The sequence below is a fragment of the Lichenostomus cassidix genome, chromosome Z, assembly GCF_008360975.1.
Source record: "Lichenostomus cassidix isolate B80296 chromosome Z, HeHo_3.0, whole genome shotgun sequence".
Lineage (NCBI taxonomy): Eukaryota > Metazoa > Chordata > Aves > Passeriformes > Meliphagidae > Lichenostomus > Lichenostomus cassidix.
In genome coordinates, this window is record NC_139511.1 from 58,906,246 (window position 1) to 58,933,840 (window position 27,595).

The 27,595-nt window shown below is 38.0% G+C and overlaps 1 protein-coding gene across 1 annotated transcript in view; it reads right to left on the reverse strand.

Moving 5' to 3' along the window:
* Window positions 1-7,326: 7,326 nt before the first annotated feature.
* Window positions 7,327-27,595, reverse strand: part of ITGA1 (integrin subunit alpha 1) — a 75,659-nt gene continuing 55,390 nt past the window's right edge. The window contains exons 16-30 of the mRNA XM_085043528.1: window positions 26,230-26,393; window positions 25,903-26,039; window positions 24,851-24,961; window positions 24,224-24,309; window positions 23,885-24,020; window positions 22,825-22,905; window positions 21,055-21,131; window positions 20,285-20,374; window positions 19,140-19,242; window positions 17,290-17,403; window positions 15,594-15,698; window positions 14,384-14,488; window positions 13,607-13,699; window positions 12,065-12,181; window positions 7,327-11,324 (exon numbers count right to left, since the gene is read on the reverse strand). Coding sequence (XP_084899654.1) covers window positions 11,280-11,324; window positions 12,065-12,181; window positions 13,607-13,699; window positions 14,384-14,488; window positions 15,594-15,698; window positions 17,290-17,403; window positions 19,140-19,242; window positions 20,285-20,374; window positions 21,055-21,131; window positions 22,825-22,905; window positions 23,885-24,020; window positions 24,224-24,309; window positions 24,851-24,961; window positions 25,903-26,039; window positions 26,230-26,393 — 1,564 coding nt within the window. The 3' untranslated portion in view covers window positions 7,327-11,279. The remainder of the gene's footprint in view (window positions 11,325-12,064; window positions 12,182-13,606; window positions 13,700-14,383; window positions 14,489-15,593; window positions 15,699-17,289; window positions 17,404-19,139; window positions 19,243-20,284; window positions 20,375-21,054; window positions 21,132-22,824; window positions 22,906-23,884; window positions 24,021-24,223; window positions 24,310-24,850; window positions 24,962-25,902; window positions 26,040-26,229; window positions 26,394-27,595) is intronic.

Here is a 27,595-nt window from a genome sequence, read left to right on the forward strand (position 1 = left end):
CCTCTGCAGACTAATGTCTCAGTTTCCTAAGAAACAATGTCTTTGATTCAGTGACATCATTCTAATTATAAATAAACCCTTAGGATATGAAACTTTCTTTCTCATCTAGACACAATGTTGAGGAATAATTTCTCACACAGAAAGGCTGTCTCCCACAGTGTTCCTTCTTAGACCAACATTCTTCTGTGTTTACAAAGAATAGGTTGTAGGAGAATAAATACTGTGTCAATTACTGTATTCTTTAACAATACTTTTGTTTTAAATTATTATAAGCTACTTGATAACCACCTTCTCATACAATCCTGAACTGTACTTTGCATATTATGAAAAACAAGAGTTTCTGTATTGTGCAGTATTTCACCTTATTGACTCACTTCAGAAATTTTATACATATATTGCACATACTCAGAGAAATTATTATTTATTATCGTTCACCTACAACTGATAATCAAATTACTCAGAGATCAGTTTAGTTAGTGCTCCTTATCTCTGCACCATAAAATGGGGTCTGATACACACCCTTTGCTGTACACGTGTTTGTTGTGTAATGATGTTTTATAGTACCTTGTCACGTCTGTTTGTCATCGATCACAGGGACACTTGCCAAAACCACCATATCTGCCTGAGCTGATTTGCAAAGTTTCAGGCTTGGCTCTATGCAAATATGGGTTACTTGCACATTGGAAGAAGCTATTTTGTTATCAAGGGCCAAACAAACTTTCTTTTTCACAGTAAGCACTGTGGGAAGCAGGTTGCTTGAGCACTATGTTTCTTGATCACTATAGTTTTTGCATTTTCAAGAAAAAAACAAAAGTTGCAAAGGTAAGATAATGAACAGGTTTTTGCTTTTCAAAGCTGTTCTGCTGAATGTATACTTAATGATCAATTTTACAATTTATGCACGTTAATAATCTTTTCAATTTGATGAAAAAAATGTACAATTATTGCTACCTTCTCAGAGAAATATGCAGGTATTTCCGTTTTTGTCATTTGCAAGGGCTGACCACAGAATCAGGGTTTCTGTGGTATGCAAAACTTAGGAGCTTTTTGTTAATGTATTTCTGCGAGGAACTCTTCGAAAGGTGATTAATTTACACACAGGAGGCCAAGGTGCATGGTTCCAAGTCACTCTTTGAAGTGATTTGTGTGAAGATGCTAGAGGGAAGGTTACAAATATCAGTTATTATTTTTAGCAGGAAGATTATGTCAGTACATTATGGGCTGCACCAAAGGGAAAAAGAATAATCTACTAAAAAAAGTCAAATCTATAAAGGAAATGTTAAAATTAGCTGTGAGGATGTAGTTTAGACATTGGTAATAATGGAGTTTTGAAATAACACTGCAAAAGGTCAAAAATACACAAATGGCATTTTAGGTATCACATAGGCAATGAGTAGAGGACAAAAAAGCACTTTGCTATGCTACTGTCCAAACCATACATTTTTATCACTTTGTGCAACTTTTGTTCAATCATCTCAAAGTGCTACACAGGAGCTCTCCAGTCTTGCTCTTGATGAACAGCACCACTTCCTACTCTGGGTGCACCAGCACACATTTACCTGTTTCTTGCTGTTTTGACTGAACTGTGTTCTACCTGTGTTCTGTTCTACAGAATACACCTATTTTTATACACCTATACACCTATTTTTACCAATTTTTTTTTTTCAGGTAAGGAAAGCTTATACCTGTCATGGGGAAATTATATAAATGGGATGTAATGAAGCCAGTGAAGAAATGTTCCATTCACCTGCAACCCCAAAGGTGAGGTCCTACAGGGGAGCCTACTAGCACAGCCTATGTAATTTCAGGGTCTCTTAGAGTAGTTGATGTGCTAATTCAGGAAGTTCAACCCAATTACCAAACTATCGACCTTGATACACCTCCAACTACCACAAAACCCTTAAAAATAGTGGGAATCTTTCAAATATTTATCAGACAGGATTTAAAAGTACCTGAGGAGAAGATGGGAGCCTCTTTCCTCAGAATAGGCCTTTGTTTACATTTTTGACCATTTCTATTTTGAAAATATCATAATTGTCTTCTGGTTTTTGGAATTAAGATCTGTAAATTCTTCCTTTTTATTTGTCTGCCATCAAAAACTACTGAAGTATTTGGTAGGCATTTTTTAGCAAATCTGAATCCCTTAAAATTTCCATTGAATCCCACTTAATTTTTTGAATTTTGCAAGTTAATTATTTCAGAAGTATTTTAGTCTTAATGTGTTACTTTGTGAGGGATTTGTTCTCCTTTTTCTTTCCTTCTGAGATCATCAAGCCCATTGGAATGTCTAATCACCATTTCTATGAAGAAATTCCTCCTATTGTCCAATCTAAACTTCCCCTGGTGGAGCTTAAACTTATATCCTCTCATCCTATAAGTGGATGGGAGAAGAGACCAATCTTCACCTGGCCACAACCTCCTTTCAGGCAGCTGCAGAGAGTGATAAAGTCACTCTGAGCCTCCTTTTCTCCAGGCTAAACACCCCCAGCTCCCTCAGCAGCTCCTCACAGCATTTGTGCTTCAGACCCTTCCCCAGCTCCATTGCCCTTCTCTGGACTCACTGCAGCACCTCAATGTCTTTCTTGCAGTGAGGAGCCCAGAGCTGGACACAGCACTCGAGGTGTGGCCTCACCAGTGCCCAGTACAGGGGGACAATCCCTGCCCTGCTCCTGCTGGCCACACCATTGCTGATCCAGGCCAGGATGCCCTTGGCCTTCTTGGCCACCTGGGCACACCCTGGCTCATGTTCAGCTGCTGTCACCAGCACCTCCAGGTCCTTTTTCACTGAGCACTTTCCAGCCACTCTTCCTACAGGCTGTGGAAGGCTGAAGATGCCTGAGGCTGTTGTGGCCCAAAGGCAGGACCCAGCATTTGGCCTTGATGGGCCTCACACCACTGGCCTCAGTCCATGGTTCAGCCTGTCCAGATCCCTCTGCAGAGCCTTCCGGCCCTCCAGCAGATCAATACTCACAGCCAAATTGTGAATTTAGTCAGGGTACACTCAATCCCCTGATCTGGATCTTCAAGATATTCAACAGAATTAATAAAGATATTGAACAGGACTGGGCCCAATACTGAGTCTGGAGGAAGCCCATCAGTGACTAGACACCAACTCGATGAAGCACCATTCCGCAGCACTCTCTGGGCCCAGCCATCCAGCTGGCTCTGAACACAGTGATCAGTGCATCTGTCCAAGCCCTGGGCTGCCAACTGTTCCAGGAGTGTGCTGTGGGAGACGGTGTCAAATGCTTTACAGAAATCCAGGTAGACAATATCCAGAGCCTTTCCCTCATCCACTAGGTGGGTCACCTGGCCACAGAAGAAGATCAGGTTGGTCAGGCAGGACCTGCCTTTCCCATACCTGTCATGGCTGTGTCTGATCCCTTTGATCCCTACAGGCTGTCCTCTGGGTGCCGTGTGATGGTACTAAAAATGATCACTTCCATAACCTTCCCTGGCACCAAGGTCAGGCTGACAGGCCTGTAGTTTCACATATCTTCCTGCCAGCCCTTCCTGTGGATGGGAATCACAGTGACCAACCTCCAGTCATCTGGGACCTCCCCAGTAAGCCAGGACTGATGATTAATGGAAGACAGTGGCTTGGCAAACCCTTCTGCCAGTTCCCTCAGTACTCTTGGTGAATCCCATCTGGCCCCATAGACTTGTGGGTGTCTAAGTGGCACAACAGGTCACTGACTTTCCTCCTGGATTGCAGGATCTGTTCTGCTCCCCATCCCCATCAACCAGCACAGGGGGCTGGTTGTCCTGAGGATCATCAGTCTTTCAGTTAAACACTAAGGCAAAGAAGGCATTAAGGATCTCAGCCATTTCCTCCTCTTTGGTAACTATACTTCCCCCGCAATGTTCAATAAAGAATGGAGGTTTTCCTTTGTCTTCCTCTCGTTTTTAATGTATTTATAATACATTTCTTACCAGATTGCAAAATTCTTATTCACCTTCTAAGAAAATTTCTCTTGCAGGGAACAAAGAGACCAGCCCTCAAAAATTGGGATGAAATCTGAAAATTCTTTGCATGAAGGGCTGGTGGGATAGCTGTGGAAGATGGCTGTGTAATGAGAGAGGTCATGCCCCCTCTGTGGGTCAGTGACATGTGACTGAAACTGAGCCATAAGGCCATGTGCAAAGGTGTGTATGTTGCATCTTTTGTAGATTTTATTTGGTCACTAATGTTGTTTCCCCAGGTATTTGGGCCCCTCAGTATTGAGGCCAATTCTGCTTGATATGTCCATCAATGACCTTAACAAGGTGGGTGTACTCACTCAGTTCGCAGATGGGTGGGACTGTTGATCTGCTGGAGGGCAGGAAGGCTCTGCAGAGGGATCTGGACAGACTGGACCATGGGCTGAGGCCAGTGGAGTGAGGTTCAACAAGGCAAAGTGCTGGGTTCTGCCTTTGGGTCACAACAATTCCAGGCAGTGCCACAGGCTAGGGCAGAGTGACTGGAAAACTGCCCTGTGGAAAAGGACCTGGGGGTGCTGGTGACAGCAGCTGAACATGAGCCAGGGTGTGCCCAGGTGGCCAAGAAGGCCAATGGCATCCTGGCCTGGATCAGCAATGGTGTGGCCAGCAGGAGCAGGGCAGGGATTGTCCCCCTGTACTGGGCACTGGTGAGGCCACACCTCGAGTGCTGTGTCCAGCTCTGGGCTCCTCACTGCAAGAAAGACATTGAGGTGCTGCAGTGAGTCCAGAGAAGGGCAATGGAGCTGGGGAAGGGTCTGGAGCACAAATGCTGTGAGGAGCTGCTGAGGGAGCTGGGGGTGTTTAGCCTGGAGAAAAGGAGGCTCAGAATGACTTTATCACTCTCTACAACTGCCTGAAAGGAGGCTGTAGCCAGGTGAGGTTGGTTCCTTCTCCCAAGTAACAAGTCACAGAAAAGGAAATAGCCTTAAGGTGCAGCAGGAGAGCTTTAGCTATTAAGTTAGGGAGATTTTTTTCACAGAACAGATGGTTAAGCATTGGAATGGGCAACCCAGGGAAATGGTAAAATCACCATCCCTGGAGCTGTTCAAGGACATAGCACTTTGTGCTCTGGTTTGGTTGATGTTGTGTTCAATCAAAGCTTGGAACTGACTGTGGAGGTTTTTTCCAAGCTTAGTGGTTCTATGATTCTATGAATTATGTTGTAGCAGCAGGTTATAAGGCACATGTTACTCTCTTAGTCTGTTTGCTAAAAGCTGTAAGCAATTTTCCAAATACTGAGAATTCATGACACATAGGAATCAGGACTCTGAGTTAATTTTGGCAGATCCCTCAAATAAACAGCAAAAAGCAATTCAGTAGTTTCTGAGGTTCCTGAGAGTCTCAAAACCTTCATCACCAGCGCGACCAGAACTGGTCATTTTTTGTGACTAACTGGTTCATTGGAATTTTAGCTGTACCCTAAAAGTTTTGAGATGCACTGGTATCTATTCTGGCAGAGTGTAAAATGGCCGAGGCCAAATAATAGGCTTTTGTCAGTGAGATTTTATGAGCTGGCATATAAGAAAGTGAGCTATTAATGGCTAATAATTTGGGCCACGAGAAAAGAATACTGAGCAAAATTTCTCTGTATGTTCCCCAAAATGATAGAAAGTAATTTACTTTTCCCAGACTATGTCTACTGTAACACAATTGCTGAACTTCAGATGCATTTCAGGGAAAACTGAGGAGTTCCTCCGTTTTTCATCTTATCCACTTCAACAGAGTGAAAATGCATTGCAATGGAAAACAATATGAACAAACTTTCACTAGAGAAAGAGATTCTATTCCTTTAACCCCAGGAAGAATAACAATACCCTAAACATGAACAAACCTTAATGACCATATGTCACATACTGAACCAGATATGTGAAGTTTTCCAATGAATATTAACTTCCAGTACCAAATCAGGCTAAACCATAAGCAAGAAGTGTGATTTCACCACCACTAAAAGTGATCAATGACTGGGTGAAGGGGATGGACAAAGTGTGCCAAGAAAACTGACTCGCTAGATCTAGATGTTCAATCCACTTTGAATACTTCTGCTCCCTGTCCAGTTTCTTTAAAATTCTCCAGGAGATGCAACATTCAGTAAGCACTTGAGGAATGTCTGTCCCTTCTGAGAATGCCCAGGAACTAAGAAAAGAAGGGCAGAAGGGTAAGTGCATGTGCAGGGAAAAGCAGTAAAGTAGTTCTGTGTCCCACTGTGTTGAAATCAGAAGAAAAATCTGCCTTTCTGAGGTCTTTCACTCACTTTTTAAAGCTGAATTAACAAAATCCTGAACAAGTATCTCTGAGGGGTCAGCCCTTAGTCTTTGTAACTAAAACACGATTTCATTGATGATAGCTCATTTTGTCTTCCACTTTTTTAAACAGAATCCAGTTGTGCTGTCTAAACTGTGGTATCAGCCAGTTGTTACTAAAACTTCATCAGCACTTTAATCTTTACGACTCTTTATTGTTACGGGGCTCAAACCACATCCACTGCATGAAATGGTATTATCTCTGAACTGTGAAGTGCTAAGGGCTGTTTCTGATAAATGTAATGAATTATAATTCAATTCTCTGCAAATCACACATCATATTAGACTTCTTGCTGTGAGAAAGTGATTCTGGTTAATCATTAATTCCATTGAAAAGCAATTTAAAACAAACAAGTAAAAACAGAAATGGATTTCCCCCCCTGATTTTCATTGAAATGCTCCCATGGACAATGTCCAGAAAACTCTTAATGATCAGATACACAGAGAGTAGTTAATATGGTAAGTACTCCCCCATGACTACACAGGATGTTGCTGTCAGAGAATTGTGATTCAGCATCAAAGTAATCTCTGATGAGAACAGTTATTAAATGTTTTACAATGTTTTCTAAAAGTTAACTGAGATATAAAAGGCATAGGCTTTGTGTTCATCTGTTTGATACAGATGTTAACTAGGTTTAAGGAAGATAATGTGAATCATTTACAATTATGCAAGACCATGAACGGTCTGGGTTACAGGAATAAGTTGCACAGAAGAATCGCTGGACAGGAAGAATGGTTAGATGAATGAATCTATCTTCCAACTTTTACTTAGTGTCATGGAAAAAACTCAGTGCCAGGAAGTCATGTGATCCTTTAAAAAGCTTTCAAACATGGATATAAGCACGAAGTCCATAAATCTGATGACAATGTATTTCTGACAGCTTGACTACATCACACTTTCATTGATGTTAGGCTGTGCAAGAATGCTTGTTTCTACAATGCCCTTCTATTGATAGCTAGATGAACTTGTTCTTAGGTACTGAGATGACTTTATATTGTTCTTTATCAATAACAAGCAAACAAACTACACAGGAGACTTGTTAGATTCTTCTTTTTTTTTAATCAATAAAGCACATGGAATACTTTTACAGGAAAAAGAAAATGCTGTGCAGAATGTTGTGGTTTCCTTAAAAAGTCTGTAAATCCCCTTTTATTCCTGTTAAGTGGTATAGTTAAGAGCAGTACATTCTGATTATCTTATCTGCTTTTATTTTTGAATGGGCCATCATCTATACAACAGGCAATTAAATAAATTAACCAATTATTTTACGTGGAATTCATTAGATGAGGATGACCCCAACTCCAGCCTCTTGGTGCTAGGTGAGATGAAAACCCTTGGCTTCAGTTTCAGGTGGATTCCCCTGACTCAAGCTCTGAGGAAAAGGAACACCATGCCCAAAATGACTCAGCACAGGATATGCTCTAGAGGGCTCAGGCAAGGGGTCAGGGTTAGGTGGGTTTTGTCTATAGTAATGGCTCATAACAATGACTTAGAGTGAAACCAGACAAGCAAAGGAACTGCCCAGGGAGTCCAAGCATCTGCTCAGGGATATGGCTCTGATGCAGATGTTGTTTCCTACGTCTTTTAAAATCATGTATGGGATCAGCAATCTCCAGAACAACCTGATATTGAAGTAGGAGTCTGCAGAGAATTTCTAGCCTGTCCATTCCCACTAAGATATCCACTCCAGTTCTGAAGTTAGGATCTGAGCTGGGTGGGCCAGAATCCTTTTGTTGCTTAATCTCTGGTTACACACCCAATTTATTATTAATTTTTACACTGTTTTGCTTCAATAAAAATATTTCTCTTACTAGTTATTAGAATCAAATTACAAGCCTACTGTGTCTATTTTTAGGAATAAAACAGATTACATACTGCAAAGTTGGGTTCTGGTACTTTTAGTGCCTGCCAAATTTAAGTGAGATGTTCCTGACATTTGCAATATTGCTTTCAGTAGATTTTTCTGTTGTATATCATGAAAAGCAGTAAAACACTGCTCTTCCAGTGCTGTGTGGAAAGGCTAGCATGGATAGAAGTAGCAAGTTTACTAATCACTAAGAATCGTGTAAGAATAATGTGCTATAGTGCTATCCCCTTGACATACTTGTATGTATGTAAGTATGCATACTTATCATTTAAATAGATATTATAATTGAAAATATGATAATAGGACAAATGTGAAAAGGGAGAAAGCATCATGACAAAGAAGAAAACAGTGTGGTTATACAAAGCTTATTACTATTTTTACAGTGCAAAGAAGTTCTAAAATGAAACACTGATCTTAAACATACTCTACATTGATAAATACTACTGATTTATTTTTGCATAGACTTTATCTAGGGAATTAGACTGTTCTTTTGACTTATATATTTTTCAGTTAGGCTGATGCTTTAAAATAAGATATGAAATGTCATGAGGAAAATGAAAATCTCTGGTTAACAGCTTATCATAACTAAATAGTGAAACACTTAAAAGTATGCTGCGTAAGAACTACGTGTGTCTTACACAACTTGTGAATAATTTTATGAAGCCAGGAAAAATGACCTCATTGTTAGCAAACCGAATGAATAATAATAAATACAAGTATTTCCTCTGCTACTATAGACTTTCTAAGTGTGCACAGGTGAGTCACATTCCTTCATAATTCTGTTCCTTTACAAAACCGTAAGAAGTTAACAACACTGCTATGCCTTTTCAGAGATACTGTAAGAAAAAAAATTCCAATTCTGAGGCATTCAAATGCTATGGTGACAACTGCCATTTAAATCTTTCAAACAAAAGGGCGAAGTAATACATTTTCTGTAAGGAAAACCTGCATCTTGATTGGGACTGAAAACACTACTGCATTATCTTTACTGTTCAACAAATAGAGTTTTGGCTTCCTTCCCAATGAATGAAGCAGGTATTCTATCCACAATTCCTCTACATCACTTTTTTTTGCTTCCATTCATGCCTTCTGTTCTCAGACCCCCTTCAGGCAGGGTGCACTACCAGCTGTCCAGATGAGCACAGCAACCACGTCCACCGTCTCAGCAGCTCTCCCAGGCTCTGCAAAGCACAGCCACCCACAGTGTTCCCACGGAAGGCTCTGCCCTCTCCTCTGAGTCATAGTGCTACCTTCAGCACACTGCTGCCATGAAATAACCACCTTTCCCACAGACACAAGGAAAAATTGCAAACACTTCCAAACTCAATCCTACTTGTTGCGTTCACATAGGTCAGCCTTTTCCAATAACTACTTTCTCTAATTTAGGAACTAAATAGAAGGGACTGTAGAGTGACAGCATCTTTCAAGCAATGAAGCACTTTCTGGCACACTTTCAGAGTTTTACTTGCCAGCATGTTCAGCCCAATCTATATTCTCTTCTTAAAAAATAAGTCTTTATAAAATTTATTACTCTTTTCTAAGTTAGCATCTATAAAGACACTGACTAGCACAAACACTTTGGGAAATTGTTTTGATTTTTTTTTCTTAATTTCAGTGATATTTTTCCCAAGAGGAGGAACAAATTTTCCTGGCTTCCTTGGCATGACAAAGCTTCTGCCAACAAGTATGTCTTACAGAACTTAGAACACCTCCTCAGCATTTTCTGATCTACTAGCAATCAATACTGAGTCATGCTGAGGCAGCATCACACTTCACCAGCATGCCTCCTTTTTTCTCCTGTTAATTTTGTGTGGCTCCAAGTAATACAGGAAGCTCTCAAGGTCATGGCACAGCCATGAGCCCCAGGGAGAGATCCCCATGGGAGAAAGACAAGTGCACGAAAGAAAGGAAGAAACTGAATGCTCTAAATAGAAATAAAGAATGTCTTAAAGAAACCTTCTGCTATCTACATTTCAGTGTATTCTCATATAAACTTTTAATCTTTGACACAAAATAAACATCATTTGTTAAGTGCTTATTTAGTATGCAAATTCTTCATCAATTCTTAAACTCATAAGCAATAAAGATGAGCTGTGACTTATAATACTAGAAGAAGCTTGCCAGTGCTGAATTTCCTATCTGTGCTCTTTTGATAATTATCATTTTGTACACTTTAAATTCATTGGATTAAATAGCTACACAAGAAATTTACAGTGACAGTTTATGAAACACCCTGCTGGTTACTCCAAGATATACAGCAAGAGTCAAACTTTCAGGGTGCCTCTAAACATTTTCTGCATAAATATGGACATTTCAATTTGCAGATACAATTATGGCCCTGCTTATTTGAGTACAGTGTGCAATCAGATAGGCTTGAATGATTTGTGCATTTTTAGGCCTGCCAAAAATATATTTCAAGTTCAAACAGTTATGTGATTTAATGGATCAACCTTTCATGGTCCACTTGACCATAAAAATCTCTTTCTTGGAGTATCCTGGGTTCAGCTGGACATGCTAAAAGGAGCAGAAAGAGAAATCCATGGTACTTCAGTAATTTTCACCCAGCATTCTGGAGGTGCTTCTGTCTTCTGAGTTGCCATTGCATCAGCTAATAACAGCATTTGGTGCATTCTCAAAGTTCACATATTCTGCCTTGTAAACTGAGAATCTGCTTCCACAGAACTGACATAAGGAGGGAATTTTGAAAATTATGCTTTTTTGCTTTTGAAAATCGTAAGGTGATAAAAAAGACAGGGATTGCTACATACAAGCTGACTTGTGCACTTTGGAATGAAAAATGATTTCACATACATAGGTGTATAAAAATATGATTACAAACTTTCCATATTAGAAAACGGTAGAATCTTTGAATTCAGTTACTTTCCAAAAATTAGTAATGCTTAAAGGTATGTTCGTGAAGATCACAAAATGCTGCAAGGTTGTCTATTCTTTCTTTGCATCATTACATTGTGTGTGCGCTTGATTTGCTTCTTGTTTTTCTGCTTCTTGTTTTTTTTTAATGCACCAGCATTTAGAAAGCATGGTAACCACTGCATCTAAGTTTATAATTTTACAGTAACATTTTGGAGGCAGACCTGAGCAAACATTTCTGCTTTTTTTTCTTTTTTTTTCATTTCTCCATTTTCTTCTTTAGTGGCCTTTTGAAAAATCCAGCCTGCAGAAAAACAAAAGTGTTTAAGAACTGCTCAAAGCATACAACCCATACTGGTTACATTCATGTGCTGGTTGTTAAGTAATATTTTAATACTTACACTACTGTACAAAGTTAATTAATATTTTATCACTGAACTACGACACTTTTTCCTGGAATGGAAAAACTAAGTACCGTTAATACATAGTAGAGTAATTGCTGAATCATTGTTTTGCTCACATATTGTCAAAGGTTAAAATGCTCAATAATAATATTTGTTACTCAAATGAATAGATATTTTATTTTATAATTTCAAAATTTTCAAGAGATTATGCATGTTGGAGTTTATAATCTGTAACCTTCTAATACAAATACGAACAAAATATTTAGCCTGGAGAAGAGTGCCCACTTGTGGCAAGACTTACACTACAGGCCTAGCATCTCTCGTACACTGAGAAGATCTAGTTGTCAAAGGTCATAGCCAAAGCTCACAGAAAAATCACTTAATAAACCCTTACTCATACTCAAATATCTTTTTATTTTTCTTTCCATTACATAATGCAATACAGGTTTCAATTGGATAGCACCACCTGTTACACATCAGAAAAACGGCAGTGTAATTAGCTATTTTGTAATTTCTGCAAGATATCACACTACTTGTTAGATAATATTATTTTCTGTGAAGTTCTAGTTATGAGAAAGAAATGACAGGGAATTTAAGTATATTTGTTTTACTTTCATGAAGACAAGGATGTGCAGCTTACCTTCCACAGAGCAAATATAAGCAGTGCAAGAATCAGGAGCCCGGCGAAGATACTCAGGATGATAACCCATAAAGGGACTGTACCCGGTGGGTGTTCTTTGGAAATCTTAATCATGGTCTGCAAAGTGTTCAGAATGTAAGCAATAAATAATTTGTCCTTCTAAAATATCAAAGCAGCAGCCATGATTGATCAGTACACAGTGATTTTCCAGGGCACTACTTAATTTTAACTACAGAAACTTGTGGGAAGGAATTAAGAAAATATCCCCAGCATGAAAGGCTGTGTTTACATAATATTTTGCAGATTATAAGTGCATTCCTTCATGAGGGTGACCCTGCTATAAGTCAGTAGCCATTATTATAAAGGACACAAGACCAAAACCATGAATAGTGGAAGAAGCTAAGGAGTTTCTTCACTGCATCCTCCTCACTCAATGCCTATCTCCTTGGAAGATACAGGTAAGCATAAAAGGCTGTGTAGATACTAATTTGGTTTTAAATAAGGCATATCTGGTCTAAACTAAACACAAACAAATAATGTTCACATTTTAAAAAAATGTAGGAGTTTGATTTAACTAAAGAATTTATTAGAGAGCAACTTCAATGGTTCAAAAGAGCATTGAAGAACTGAATATTAAGCACTCTCTAAAAAAAGATAAATCTGAAATTCCTTGTCTCTCATTATCTGCAAGCCCCTCAGCAAAGTTTTTTACTCCTGGACTGAATTTTAATCTATCACTTAAAATAAATTTCTAGATACAATACCAGCCAACAGTGGACATCTGATTTTTGCTTTTTCAAAAATATTTTGCGCAAGATGTAATTCACACTGAATATTACTTTTCTAAATTTTGGGATATTAACAATAAGAACACATAATAAGACTTTTGCTAGAAAAAATGGACATTGTAGTAAATAAGCTCCTGCATGTACAAGTTATCTAAAAAGACCAATGTTTAAACACTATATATGCTTGGAATTAGGAGTATTAAAAGCATAACTAATACCTCTAACAAAATTTAAGACATTTCTCTTCATATCTGACACCACTCCTATCATGTTATATACTTCCTTATCTAAGAAAATGATAGTGAACTTCTGAAAAATTAAAGATCATGTTTCAAACATATATCCTGGATAATGAAGTGGAAGGAAATAATAAATAAGGAAATAATAAAGAAAATACAAACTAAGACCATTTTGAATTGACCCAGGACAATTTTAAAATACTATTGATTCCTTAAAAGAATTTAAATGATACTTTTAATTTACATAGCTGCAGGAATTATTTATATGGCAGCAAGCAGAAAAAATTCAGATAGTATTTATCCTTACCCAGGTACATTGGTGGGTATTGGGCTTTTGGTGGTTATTTTCTGACTAATTCTGACATTTCCACTGTAATATGAAATCACTTCTGTTTAGAGTAGGGTGATGCATTACTACGGGTAACAATGAGTTAATTAATAATGAATGAAAATGAATGATTCCATAGCACAATAAATTCTGTGAAGAATAAATACATCCATCATCATGCTCTTACCTCCCGTTTTTGATGGTCATTTCTCAAAATCAGTGATGAATTCTCACTCTTAAGCAATGCTTTCACAACAAGGGTTAAGCTGTGAATACTGGCCTGAAGGAAGAGAGTAATTACTATGGTTTACAGTTAGGTATTTTGAAGTAGAAAGCTTTGCAGCAATAAGAAAGGAGAAAGAAAAGCTTAATGCTTTGGGAGATGCTGAAAAACATGAAGTCAGTGATATGACTCATGTATGTCACCTTCAGCACACACATTATTGCTTGCATGACAGCAATACTTCAGCACACACATTATTGCTTGCATGACTGCTTTAAAAGGGTAGATTGCAGAGATTTCAAAGAAATTTAATCCTGAAATACTACTGTCTCTCCTCTGCTCTTTTGGATCAAAAAAAAAATCCTTTCTAGAGTTGAGAAATCTTTCCACATAAAGACTTACTTAAAAAATGTGTTCTTCTACATACCCCTCCTTATATCGTCTCTATTAGACTTTGTGGATGCTTAAGCAGCTATTAAAAAAAAAGATCATCAATACAGAATAAAGAAGGGGTGTCTTCTCACCATGGTTTCAAATTCCTGCTAAGTTATAAATACTTTAGGGATAACAAAGTGTGTGTGACACAGTTTTAAGGAAATTTTTAAATAGCAAAAGAAACTATTTCAAATATTAGAGGGGACACTTCAGAAAATGAAAGACACAATTTTAATAGACATTAGAAACATTGGCTTAAGTTTCTCAAATCCAAAATTATTCAGAATACAAACAGGATTTACTTACTTTTATGATGGTAGGTTTCCATACTCTTAATGAAACATTGACTTGATATATGTCAGATGGGACCAGGGCACAATTAATAGAGGCACAGCTGTATGTATCACAGTTCTGTTTAAAAGGGACCAGCATGAGGTAATAGGAAGAGACTTTCACACCATTAAAATAAAAACATGTAAACTACTATATGTACAGACCACTTGCTATGACACCAATATTAAACTGCTGTTACTGTAGCTCTTTATGTAAAAATGACACTGCAATTTTTACATATAGAACAGGTTGAGATATTCATGCTGTGGTAGAACAGGCTCAGCTTTTGCAGGCTGCCAAGGCCTGAGGAATCCCTGCTGCTGCAGCTAGGGAGCAAAAGTCATCGCAGAGCTTCTAAAGAAGCCATAGCTTGTAAAAGCCAGTCTTTTTCCACCAACACTGCTATGGCTTTTCTGCAGTGTTTTTCAAATCTTGGGACACCTGAATCCCTCAAACAGGGCAACATGTCTGTGTAAAAATTCAAGTATCTTTACTTCCTAGTATCACTTGCTAGCTGGGAGTCCAGCAGGTTTATGTTGTAAAAAGCTAGAAATACTCGCTTAGCCTAGGCTTTAGTCACCTCTGTGAAGGACAATATTAAGCATGGCTAAATAATTTTCCCATTATACGGTTTCATTTGCGCCAGAAATTCCACTTGCACCTCTGTGCTGAGGTTGCTTTCCCCCGCCATGCTAACATAACTACAGCAGCAAAATTACATGGCAATTCTTTCATCTAAATGTGGAAGGCTAGTCCTTTCCAAATGAGATCATCAGCTACAGTTGTGTGGAAAATCTGTCAGGTCACAGTTATAGCCCTTAAATGTATTTTCTACTGGATGTCTAAAAAAGTTGAAAGGGAGATAAGAAGCATTTAAAATATTACTATTTATTAATTACAATGGGAACACAGATGGTAACAATTTATTTAGCAGTCAAATGTGTTACTGCTTTTTATATATTTTTTTTAAATTAAAGAAACCCCAAACTATCTAAATTCAGTTCCACATAGAGTTTTGCAGCCAAATAAAAGCTACAGTCTAGTCTTCACAAAAAAGGTTTTCTAAGCCATTAAAACAAATGATACAGTTTGAGAGCAGCTTTTATACATCTTTTTCAGAAGTACTCAACTCCAAGATCTGGGTTATATCTGGGCCGAGTATAGATACTATAAGCAGGCTTACCATAATTGTATCCCTTGTAGGTTCTTTTATTTTTGACAACACAAATGGTTTCCCAGCGCCGATCTTTAAGGGATCTACAGGGTAACTAGATTGGCAGATGGCATTCTGTAAGCAGAAATACAAATAATATTCTTATTGTCTGGATATGCAATCTATTATGAAAAATTATCTGGAAACAAGCCAACATTAATAATATTTAAATGCAACGATAATATTTACTAACCACTAAATTCAATAAAATAGCATATTCTAAGAGTACAGAACAGGAAATTCAGATGATGTATGTATTGAAGTATTATTACTCAAACAGCAAATGAAATATTTATAAGACAATTTAACCTGAACTCTTTGCAGCTACTTTAACATCTGTAGAAGCAAACAAGAGCTTCCTGCAAGATGACCACGATGCAAACCACCAAGAGCTGGCAATTCAGTGATCTAAACAGTTTTTGCATGGGAATCCACAGAGGTTCTGCCCTAGCAAGCAGCCAGGCAGGTTAAGTGCAGGATGCAGAATCCCCAGTTGCAATGTCTGGGGCAGGGAGCAGATGCTGGAGCTTTGCTGGATGGATGTCTGTGACTCATCCACAGGCAGCTAGGAAATCCTTTGGTGTGTTCAGTGCGGGGGAATTGATTTTTTTCAGTCAGGTTGCTGACTTCCACATTTCTAGCATTAAAAGGATTACAAATCCCCTGCAGTGCACTTTGGGGCACTACCCTCACTAGGGTGTAGCAGGACATGAAACTTGTCTTAGAAAAACCAAAGATTTATTGAGTTTATGTGCAAACTTGTGTCAAATGGGATGACTGACCAGAAATTAAAATAATGGAAGAAGGAAATCAAGAACAGACACAACTTTTTTATATTCTAAATATGATTTTTTTGTTCACTTGGTATTCAAGTTGCTTGAAAGTGAACCTTGAACTTTCATTCATATATTTTGGTTTATTTTTCAGTTGGCCAACACTGCAAAACTAAATTAAATTATTTGCAGGGAGGTGCATATATGCATGTCTCTGAGTGAAAGAAAAGGAGGTTTAGGTACCACTCAGTGATAATTGGGTTTTTCAGCCATGTAGTTACTGCTATAGGTCTAGTTGAAACATCTACATTTCCAGGATAATGGAATTTGTTGGAAATGTGATCTCTGCCAGTTGCACTGGAGGAGTAAAATAGAAAAACTCAAATGAGGGCTGCAGTGAAGAGCATTTGAAACATATGACCTACCATCCCCTTCAAGATGTCTCAGTGCCCCAGAGAAGGAAGAAGCCAGAGGACTGCTAGTGCTGGAGAGCAGACATGCAGGAAAGCTAATTTCAGTACCCGAAAGAAGAGCACTGACAGGTTGGACTCTAGGTGTACACAGCAGGATTCGAGCATTTGCAATAAGCACTGCTGACAATGGAGAGAACATGAGGCTCATATTGAATCTGGACATCTTAGCACTTGCAATATAACTAACTAGCCTTGTTATAGTCCAGTTATTGTTTAGCACCATTTTAAATCTGCTTGTTTCCTTTTATGAAAATTTGTGCCTTTGTCATGTTATCTACATCTGTACATACTCTTAAAACAACAGCATCTTGTTATTTAGACTAAAAGCAATGCATAATCCCAAATGTTTGTAATTTACAGTTCCTTACAACATAAATTTCAAATTTAAATTGAACATAAAAATAAAAATTCCTAACTTACCTGGGAATGTGACAATGCAGTAAGGTAGAGAAGAGTGTTCTTGGCAGCTGTTACATTGGGAAATAAGATCTGCAGTGTGAGGTTTGGCATTGGAAAGTGTTCACCTTTTTCAATCTATAAAAAAAGAAAAATGTTTTGACTAGTACTTTCCTCATTTTGTCAGTATTTGATCGTGAGTTTTTTCTTTTCCTGTGTTTTTGTTTTCTTCTTTTCATTTTTTTATTTCCACACTCAGTTATGCAAAAAATGCTTTAATATGGGAGGGAAGCTGCTGTATCTGTGGTGGCTCCTGCTGGTTCCTCCCCAGGTATGTTTAGGTAACTGCTCTCCTGCTCACTTGTTCCTCTCTCCTGTTTTCCCTGAGAAGACAACTGGACATATCTGTAAGCAGCAGCTCTTTCTGGAAAGACCTACTGTGGCTCAGGATTGGATAAACACCTAGGTGGAATTGCTGGCAGGTGAACTGGTGATATTGTCTCTGAAGTGGACAAACTTAATAAATGCTCGAGAACCTTCTAAACTTTTTGCTCCTGGCTACTCATTTGTGATTAGCTGCTTGCAGAGATCAGTTTTACCTTACAAGAACATAAATGGTATGCTCTGCAATCCAGTAGCTTTTTGACTCAGAAAGCAAAGATTTGCTAATTAGATTAATAATGCCATAAATGTTCACAGTAGACAAAAGAAAAAAGGTAGCTGAGTAGAACACTGTAGTGGCCAAAAAAATAGAGAAAAATGCTTTGTCATTGCTATTTAGTGAGAGCAAGAATTTTCCCATATCCCATTTTTTTACAGATAGAAGTTGATTCAGAGAGTATTATTCTCCTTATATGGGACTCTTGTTTAGTTTTTGGGTTTGACACTGGGAAACAGGATGCTCTCAAAATAATTAAATTCAGTCCTATTGCAACTTTATGTTGGACTTTTAGTCACAGAATCATAGCATTGTGGACAGGTTTAGGTTGGAAGAGATCTCAAAGTTCATCTGGTTCCAAGCCCCCTGCCATGGGTAGGGACACCTTCCTTCCACAAGAAGAGGTTGCTCAAACCTGGCCTTGAAGGTAAACTTCCAGGGATGGAGCATCCACAACTTCTCCAGTGCCTCACCACCTATTATCTTCCTCATATCCAATCTAAACCTACCCCCTTTCAGTTTAAAGCCATTTCCCCTTGTCCTATAATTACATGTCCTTGCCAAAAGTGCCTCTCCTGCTCTCTTGTAGCCTCCCATTAGGTACTGGAAGGCCTCAAAGAGGTCTCCACAGAGCCTTCTCCAGGTTGAACAGCTCTGACTGTACCTGACTGTGCTCACATAAGTGGTGCTCCAGCCCTGTGATCATCTTCAATGCTCTCCTCTGGACCCACATGAGCAGGTCCATGTCCTTCTAATTTCTTCTAATCAGGAGCTCTAGAGCTGGATGTAGTAGTCCAGCAGGGCAGAGTCCATTAAATATCTTTCCCATGTGATTTTATTTACTCAACTAGGAAGACTAAATTCTTGGAGCATGGCATTTGCCTATTATAAATTTGACTGGATATTGGAAATGGCTGCTCTAACCTGCAGCAGGGATAGTCCATGTTCTCATTTACAAGGGCATGCTCTCTTACCCCAGATGAGGATAGAGGGTCTAAAACTCACGAGAACTACTCTGCAGGAGATGGACCACTCTGAGACCCTCTGACTCACCATATTCCAAAGCAAGGGAAAAAAAAAAAAAGGCTTTAAGCACAAAATATGCATGTAGAGGGTTTAATATACTGTAAAGCTACCTGTGCTTTAAGTAATTCAAAGCAAATGGAAAAAAAACTTAAGACAGTACATATGTCATACATTTTTAATAGTTTCTTACCCTATAATGTAGAGTAACTTCATCCCCGATCTGTTCCGTAGTGTTAATAGCAGTAGGGACAGTATCATTTGCTGCAATTATAACATGGTGCTCTTTGAAAACACTGTGGGTTAAAAAAACACAAAAACCCAATAAGCACACAAACTTCATAAAAACCTCTTGGAGTTAATAATACAGATATTTTAATTATTTTATGAATTTCAGGACTAGTCTTGCAATTAAGAGTGCACTACTACATACACTGAAGTTCAGCTGTTCTGTTCTCTGAATAGGCCCCACTTTTTATTACACACATTTAGAATGTTTTGTTCAGATATAACAACAAAAAAAAGCAAATATTATTAAAAAAATTAACACATTCGGGTCTGGTTTTGCTGTCCTTATTCTAATTGTGCAGTCCCTTATCCTGGGCATTGCCATGTGAAACAGGCAGGATCCTGTAAAAGACAGAACCAAGCAAAAACAGAACAAAGCCAGCATGTTCTAAATTCAGCCTTATTCCCTATGGGACAAACAAAGGCTGGATTTGAACCATGAAATGCATCCAAAATGAATTGGGCTTAATTATTTACACCTGCACACCAGGAAATGTTGTTTAACGATAGTATTCAGAATGCTTTTCAGGGATGGAATCTAACTGAATTATGGCTATTTCTGGAAATAAAATGTATTACGAGACTTGCATTAAAGTATAAATCTGAACTTTAAAAGACAAACACCCAAGAACCTAAAATTAAGGCTAATTTTTGAAGATGGAAATCAAGCACTACACCATGCAATATTATAGTGATACAAACCCCTGGCCATCAGGAAGCTGGAAGTATCTGCTTTCTTATGTACCTGAAATGCCTTTGAGTGAATACAGCAAAGTACAGGAACCAACAACAGCTGCTGTTGTACTTGCAAACTGCAGACCAAATTTAAATAGATAAAATGGAATTTCAGGAAGACAAAGACAAGGACAGTAACTGCCCCATTATTTCATAACTTCTTTTTTTTTACTGAAGCCTGTGCTTCTGCTTTATGAGATTTGAAGCTCTTGTCTTTAGATACTGCTACATTTCAACAACAAAACAATACTATATTCTCTTTGAACACCTGTAATTTACTGTGCTAGCAAATAAAGTACAGAGAAGTGTCAATACCTTACAAATATTAATCCTACTTCATATTTTACTGGAATTGTAACATGTCCTCTGTTGTCACTCAAGGTCTCAGGTGGTTCTTCACTGTCACTAAAACAAAACAACAAATGTCACTCAGACCAGATTGCTGCAGACACAACACAGCTACTGGGTGGAAAGAGATCCTAGGAAACAGAAATAACTTTAGCTCTGGGTATGAAAGCACACTACTCATTTCCAGTAAGTATAGTCTCCTAAAAATAAACTCAAAAGACTATTTCCAGTAACTTACTATTTAGGTCCTGGACCAGCCCCAGCTCATAAATGCATCTTTGTTAAAATTGCAGGCTGCAGGTGACTGAATGAAAATGGAACAATTAAGAGCCACACCATCCCTGGGTTTTGGAGGGACAGCAAACACTGAGGGCAAAGGCATTCCTTTATCCTGTTGGGGACAACTTCTGTAATGCTCTTACTCTTTGAAGGCCAGAGCTTTTTGTCAACTGTGATTCACACTAAAGTATACAGTAATTCTCTAGGAGCATAAACCTCTGCTGAAGGTAAAACCACCAGAAATTATGATTTACTTGTGACTCTCACGCTGTAGAGAGCAACAGCTATTTATTTAGTCCACTCAATCCACTGATGGACTGAATATATCTGTAAGGGTGCCAGCTCTCCAGAAGGTTTAACCACTTGTGAGTTCAGAAGCCACCTGTGTTTTACTGTGAAACTCAAAACTGTAGAGCTTTCAAAAAAAAAAAAATCAGAAGGCAAGAACAGCAACTAACCTCGTTGCATATACATGAATAGTAGCATTTTCCAGGAGATACGATGCGTTGAATTGGAATGAAATTTTGAAGGAAATCTGTGTAGAGAAATACATTATACATTTTAAGAGGGAAAAAAATGCCACACACTAATAGGGATTGATAGCATGAAAAATATACAAATTTTTGCTTTTATCTAGGGAATCCTTATTCATATTTTACCAGGTTTCTATAAATCTGAATGAATTCATTATTTTGAAATTTGTCCCAACCAAGAAGGAAATCTGATAGTTATCACTTATCAAATAGAAGCCTCACATTTTCACAAACCTCAGGAAAAAAATGTACATAGAAACACATGGCTAAATAGCTCTTAACTGACAGCAATGGTTCTTACAAGCAATTTATCAAAACATATTTATTTCCCCCTAATGAGGAGGAAACAAAGCTTCAAAATCTGGCTACTACAGTGGAGACGAGCTGCCTGTAGAAAGCTGCTGGAATATCACTTAATATATGGTAGAACACCTAGAATACCAAAACAAAATGTTTACAAGGTAAATAAAGGAGAGACTGCTAGGTCTCAAAAAAACCTCATCGTTTTTATAACCAAGGCAAATCTGTCATAATTTGGCACTACACAAAATTTGGGAACACTGCCCCAAATGTCCTTCTTCATATGCTAAAACTTAAGGGTAATTTTATACGAAGCACAAGTTTTCTTATTTGTTACTGTATGGAGTTTTCAGCTCAGACTTTCATCTTTCCTTTTATGTCACAAATCTTTACTACTAAGTGGTCCACAGGAATTTGTCCTAGATATTAATATTTAAAACAAAAAGCAGCTTTAAAAGGGAATGTATTAGGGATGCGTATCAGTGAATCAGAGATTAATTATTTCTGAATGCAAAGAAAAGTGTGAAATTTCTCAATTTAGGACTCTGTAGCTACAGACAAACTAACAAGCAAAGCATGAAAGGAAAATGTGAAAAATCCAGTAAAGTGGGACAGTAACTTATTTGGCTTCAAGAAGGTAACAGCTGACTTAATCCCTACAAGTCCAAGACACAAGCTGGAATGTTGTGTGGGAGGCAACGTAAGGAGACAGCTCTCATGATCCTCCCTGTGCATGACAGAGGAGCAAACAAGAAACTGCTGGGAAAGACTGTCTTATTTGCATGCAAATTGATATTTCCCAATTGAAGATCAAGACCTAAGTATGACTTTTCAAAGGCTTAGTTTAGCTAAAGCTCTCTCTCCATTCCAACAGGAGAGACAGCCACGACTGGAGCTTCAAGATAGAATTTGATTTTAAGTGGACTACTTGCTGGAAAGGCCTCTCATTCCCCACTGAACAGAGGCGAAGTCTTGATGCCTGACTTTGGCAGATCTGGGCTAGCGTTTCCACGCACCATTTTATTCTGTCTTCAATCAATGGGCTACATTCTATATACAAAATAACTAAATTTATAGGCTCCAGGCTGTGGAAAGCCTGGAAACAGACACTATTGGTCATGTGTGTCACTTGTGTACACCTTGCCTTCTGACAGTGTCAAGGATGGCAATATGCATCTATTACCTCTTCATATACCACAACTGACACCCCACGGACTGAATAGCTGATGGTTCTGATCTGGCTCTGTGCAGCTAACTTCAAGAATAGCTTGGGAAACATGCGTGGGCAGTTTTTGGGATTAACACAAGAGAAAAGACCTTCAGAGGTACTAGGGACTGCCCTGCCTTTAGAACAACATGGATCAAGGAGAACTTGCATGCAGGGTGATGTTTTACCTCTTCTTCAGGTTTTAGAAATGGATATCCCACTTTACAGGTGATGTTGTGATTAGATTCACAGCTATCCTTCTGTATATCCTAAGGGGAAAAAGAAAGTGAAAGCATGCCTTGTGCAAACTCTTAGAATTCTGACTGAGCATCATAGACCTGTTGAACATATATACCATTGCCACTTTTCACTATCAGTACATTGCAAGAGTCAAAGCCTTAATTGAACTATAACAAAAATAGGAAGCCACAAATTCTGCAAGACAATTTTCACCTATGGATATTTAGAACAACTACTTGCCATTATGCCTTTCCAGTGACACTGTTTGGAATGTTCACAATTATATGCCTACTGAGGACACACTGCAAATTAGTCATGGGGTCTGACAATCTACATATCTATAATTACACAGTTTTAAAGTTATGTAAATATGTTGCTAATGCAGCTATAAAAGTGAATTAAATAAATAAATTATTGTCATAGGATCAACAACAGTTCTACAGATCCCTGACTTCTCCTAATGTGCAGCATCAGGACTGTTGACAGAAAACAAATTGCTCTAAATGCTTCCCATTAGAACTGAGGTGTATTTGTAGCACATCTGCTGAGCCAGGAAGAAAAACAGCTGCTTTTGGAAATGCTGTCTGAGGTAGGGAAGACACATGCACTGATCTATCCTGTCCTACCACAACAGTGCTTTCTCTATACACATGCAAAAGGACCATCCTAGGGGCTCAGGAGTTCTACTGAAAAATAATAAGGCATTTCTGGCTCTACAGATGGGCAGATGATTCATAGTGCTGACGTTTGCCCAAGAGGCAGGCACTTTTTCTAAGGGCAACTGTGAAATTTGCATCTGTATTTATGGACAGGGCTAGGAAAGAGTCCTTTCCTGTCAAAATAAACACACTATTAGAGGCACAAGCAAGGACAGCAGCCCTGGGGGATCTCTTTTAATCAACTGTGATGATGCCCAAGCAGTCAAATTCAGGTTTAATACAAAGGCTTCCTCAGATCTCTCTAGCAATATAGGTTTTGATAAATGTGATGATGTGAAAAAAATCTTACCTCAATGCCAGCAAAAATAATATTTGGAGAATATTGAACCAAAACCCTGGTATTATAGGCACTGTCTTTTTTGTTCTTCACAGAGAGCTGAATAGTGAACTTATCATTGCGTGATTTTACAATGAATGGAGAAGAGCTGTAAAATAAAGGAAGAATGTTGGACATCTTAACTATTGAATCTGTTTCTAATATGAAGAGAAACTTCTTTCAGTCTCCAGACTATCTTGTTTCTGAATTGGAAAGGATGCCCCAGCGTTATCTTCTTAGACTACAGAATTTATAATTCACACAGAAACTTTGTATAGATATCAAGCAATACATTAAATGCAGTGTAGTTACCTGTCTCCGGCTATGCTTGCTTTTACAATCAGAACAAGATCTGAAATGCATTTATTTTTGGCTCCACAATCTTTTGTGAAAGGAATCTGCAAAAATAGTATGTTTATTCTTAATTTTATTACATTTGTTGTCAAATACTTGCATTTCAATGCATTATCTAATTTTATGCAAGGTCTTCTGTTAATAATCGAAGAAGTCTTCCCTAATATTAGCCAGTAAAACATGCCAACATCCTGTAAAATGCATGGGTGAAACACAGGCTTTCTCATCATTCCCTTCCAAGTTATTCACCTAGGTTCTGAAAACAGAAGTATGAATGATGGCAAGCACCACCAAAGTAAATGGATAACATGGCTCTGCTCCATCTGTGTAAAACCTGACAATAAAATTATTGGTTCTCTCTTCTACTTTCTGTCAGTTATGAACAACTTTGAAACCCTAGCATGGTTCACATTTACATTGAATCATGCTTGTTATTCCTGAATACTCATTTAGAGGAAATATCTCCTGGCCAGGCTTAATAAATCCCCCTCTTTAGCCAATTTGCAGGCAATAGTTTCAGCTCCTAGGTGGGCTGATTTTTACCTTAAATACTTAGGTTACTGACACAGAATCTTTCTGACTTACATATTCTGCTATTGAATTTGGCAAGTTGCTATCAAGAACAGGTCCACTTTCTGGATCAGAAAAATTGAATTCCAGCAAAACCTTTACAGAGTCCTGAAAGTCAGGCTTATCCTAGAACAAAAGGAAAACAAAACTGCTGTTATGGAAATACACTTTAGTACCTAAGGAGGTTAAAAAGTCTTAAAAAATGCTGAGGTAAAATATTTTTATGTCACACTGTTGCCATCCTTGCTAGAGAAGCATCGTAATGCTTGCACTTAATGTGCCAGACATTCCTTATAAATATCTACCAAGGTTTTTGTGCATCTTATCATAAAATTTCACATAGCCTAAGCATGTCCCACCCAGTTTCATTTAAGAATATCTCAACTGTTGACTCACAGAAGTTTCTCTTTTAGTTGTGCTGAAAGGATAAGTAAGATAATTATGCATCAGCAGCATCACCTTTTGTAAAGTCAAACTTAGGCCTGCTGTTTGGCAAAGAAAATTCTGGGTATCATTTATCATTAGTTTTGCATTATGATACAACTGTGAAGTCACTAAACATTTTAAATGTGGGTAGCTTACAACATGCAATGCCATTCACTCCACACACAGGGTGTGATCTGGGCAAATTCATACTCACAGTTGCTAATTACACTTCTGTTTTGCAGTGAATAAATATTCTCTATTCCAAACCTAGAAGATTTTTTACTGTATTTTATTAGGAGGAACTGCACCAATATGCAAACTGAAATTCTATCTCACATGCTCCTGCTGAGTTTTGAATGCACCTAAACTACTAACCATGAAAGCGGCTTGATTACACCAAGTGAGGTTATGCTCTTAAGACAGAAACAGAGACATAGCTAAAGAGACTGTACATACAAGTAAATATGTATAGAAGTTTATATGTCTATAAATAAATAAATAAAGTATTAAACAAGTTTTATGTACACTTCTTAAGGTTAATTCTGAACACAGATTTTGTTGTCCAATTTGCAGTTAATGGAATACATATTTGGGTTACTATAGTATCAACATGAGAAAAATTCTTTAAATGATTTACTTGCCAACATGTAGAAGTTATGTTTCGTACATTCTGACCCTTTGATAGTTATATTTTTTTGCATTTTCCTCTCATGGCTTTCTGTGAACAAGCTTCGAGATATTTGTCTTTGTGCGTCAAGCGTAATCCAATACTGCAGACCTGCAAAGGAGGTTGAGATCAATACTATGAAGCATTTTGCCTCTAGACATTCTTTTTTTTCAAAATATCTTAGATGAACTTTGAATAGTGAATTTAGAAAAGCTGAATTCCAGTTTTTAATTAATAAATGCATGCGAGGATAGGAGGTTTATAGCTTAAAGCTTCCATAGCTTAGTACTTATCTACTTACTGGATTCAAATATATCTTCTTTTGATTTTAGTCTGGTCTTAAAACAAATTGTGGCATCTATGCATATTGTTTTTCTTATATTTATCTGACAATTTTGTTGTTGAATATTGATGCTTTTAGGTGTAAATTGCATGGAAACATTTACTTCAGCCACATCACGAGACCTTAAAAAAACCAAAAAGAAAGTGCTTGGAAATAAGAGCAGCAACTTTTTTAAACTTAATAATGACCTTACAAAATATGCAGCATTCAACATTCAAATGCAGAGACAGAATCACAGAATCACATAGGTTGGAAAAGACTTTTAAGATCATTGAGTCAAACTGTCAGAAAGCTTATAGATAAAAAGAAAAAAAATCCCTTAATATTCTTTGGAAAATAACAAAATCATGAAATCCACACTTAAAATGAGATTCCTGTGGCACATGTTGATGGTGCCATGCTGAAGCAGAGTATCAGACACAGTGTTGGCCATGTTGTGCCAATTAAGAGGCCATTTATTATTGCATGTCTTCTGTCTTGGCTGTGTGATGCTACGAAAACCACTGGAAGTTGCAATGCACTTCTCTGGCACATTTTCAGCCTGCATTTGACTTTCTCTGTTTAGGCAGATTACTGCATGCCTGTTAACTGCCATCACAGAGAGAACTCTGTATCATACAGAAAACAAAACTGAGCAACAAAAAAGAGGAGGGAAAGATATGTCCTCAGCAGCAAAAACCCATGAAGCAGTAGAGCACTTCTTAAAAGCTTAACTATTACTCAGGAGAGAAAGCCCCCAAAGAACTGGGGACAAGAACAACATGATAGTCTAGAAGAATAATTAACTATATATCCTATACATAGTACCAGTAAAAGAGAAATTACAGAGGAAACAGGCACAGGATTTCTCCACAGTGCTGTACTTGCTTCAGAACAGATACTAGGTGAAATATTTCCAAAATCATTTAAGCAACTCTACAGAGCCAGATCCATTTTAAAAGAGACTGAAGGCCCACACTCATCATTGAGAGTATCATGGATGAACATAAAATTAAACATAATCTGGAGGGTAGTGTGCCATCTCTTAGGTTTTGGGTAGATAAATAGGCTAAGATTTGTGCCCAGTTTGTTTCCCTTTGAATCTCCTTTACCCATGCAATGCATTCCTGTCTCATCCCTTGCTCTGATTCAGCTCCCTTTTGGCCACGACATGCAGCACATCAGTGTACTAAATCAGAAAAAAATTTAGCTAGCAAAGTAACTTCAGAATTGTGATCTCAACAATGCAGTGAAGGGCATCACACTGTGCTCACACATGGAACTTTTAGAAAGAAACTGCTAGGTCAAGTTCAGGACAAGCTGGAATCTTGAGGATGGTAGCAAA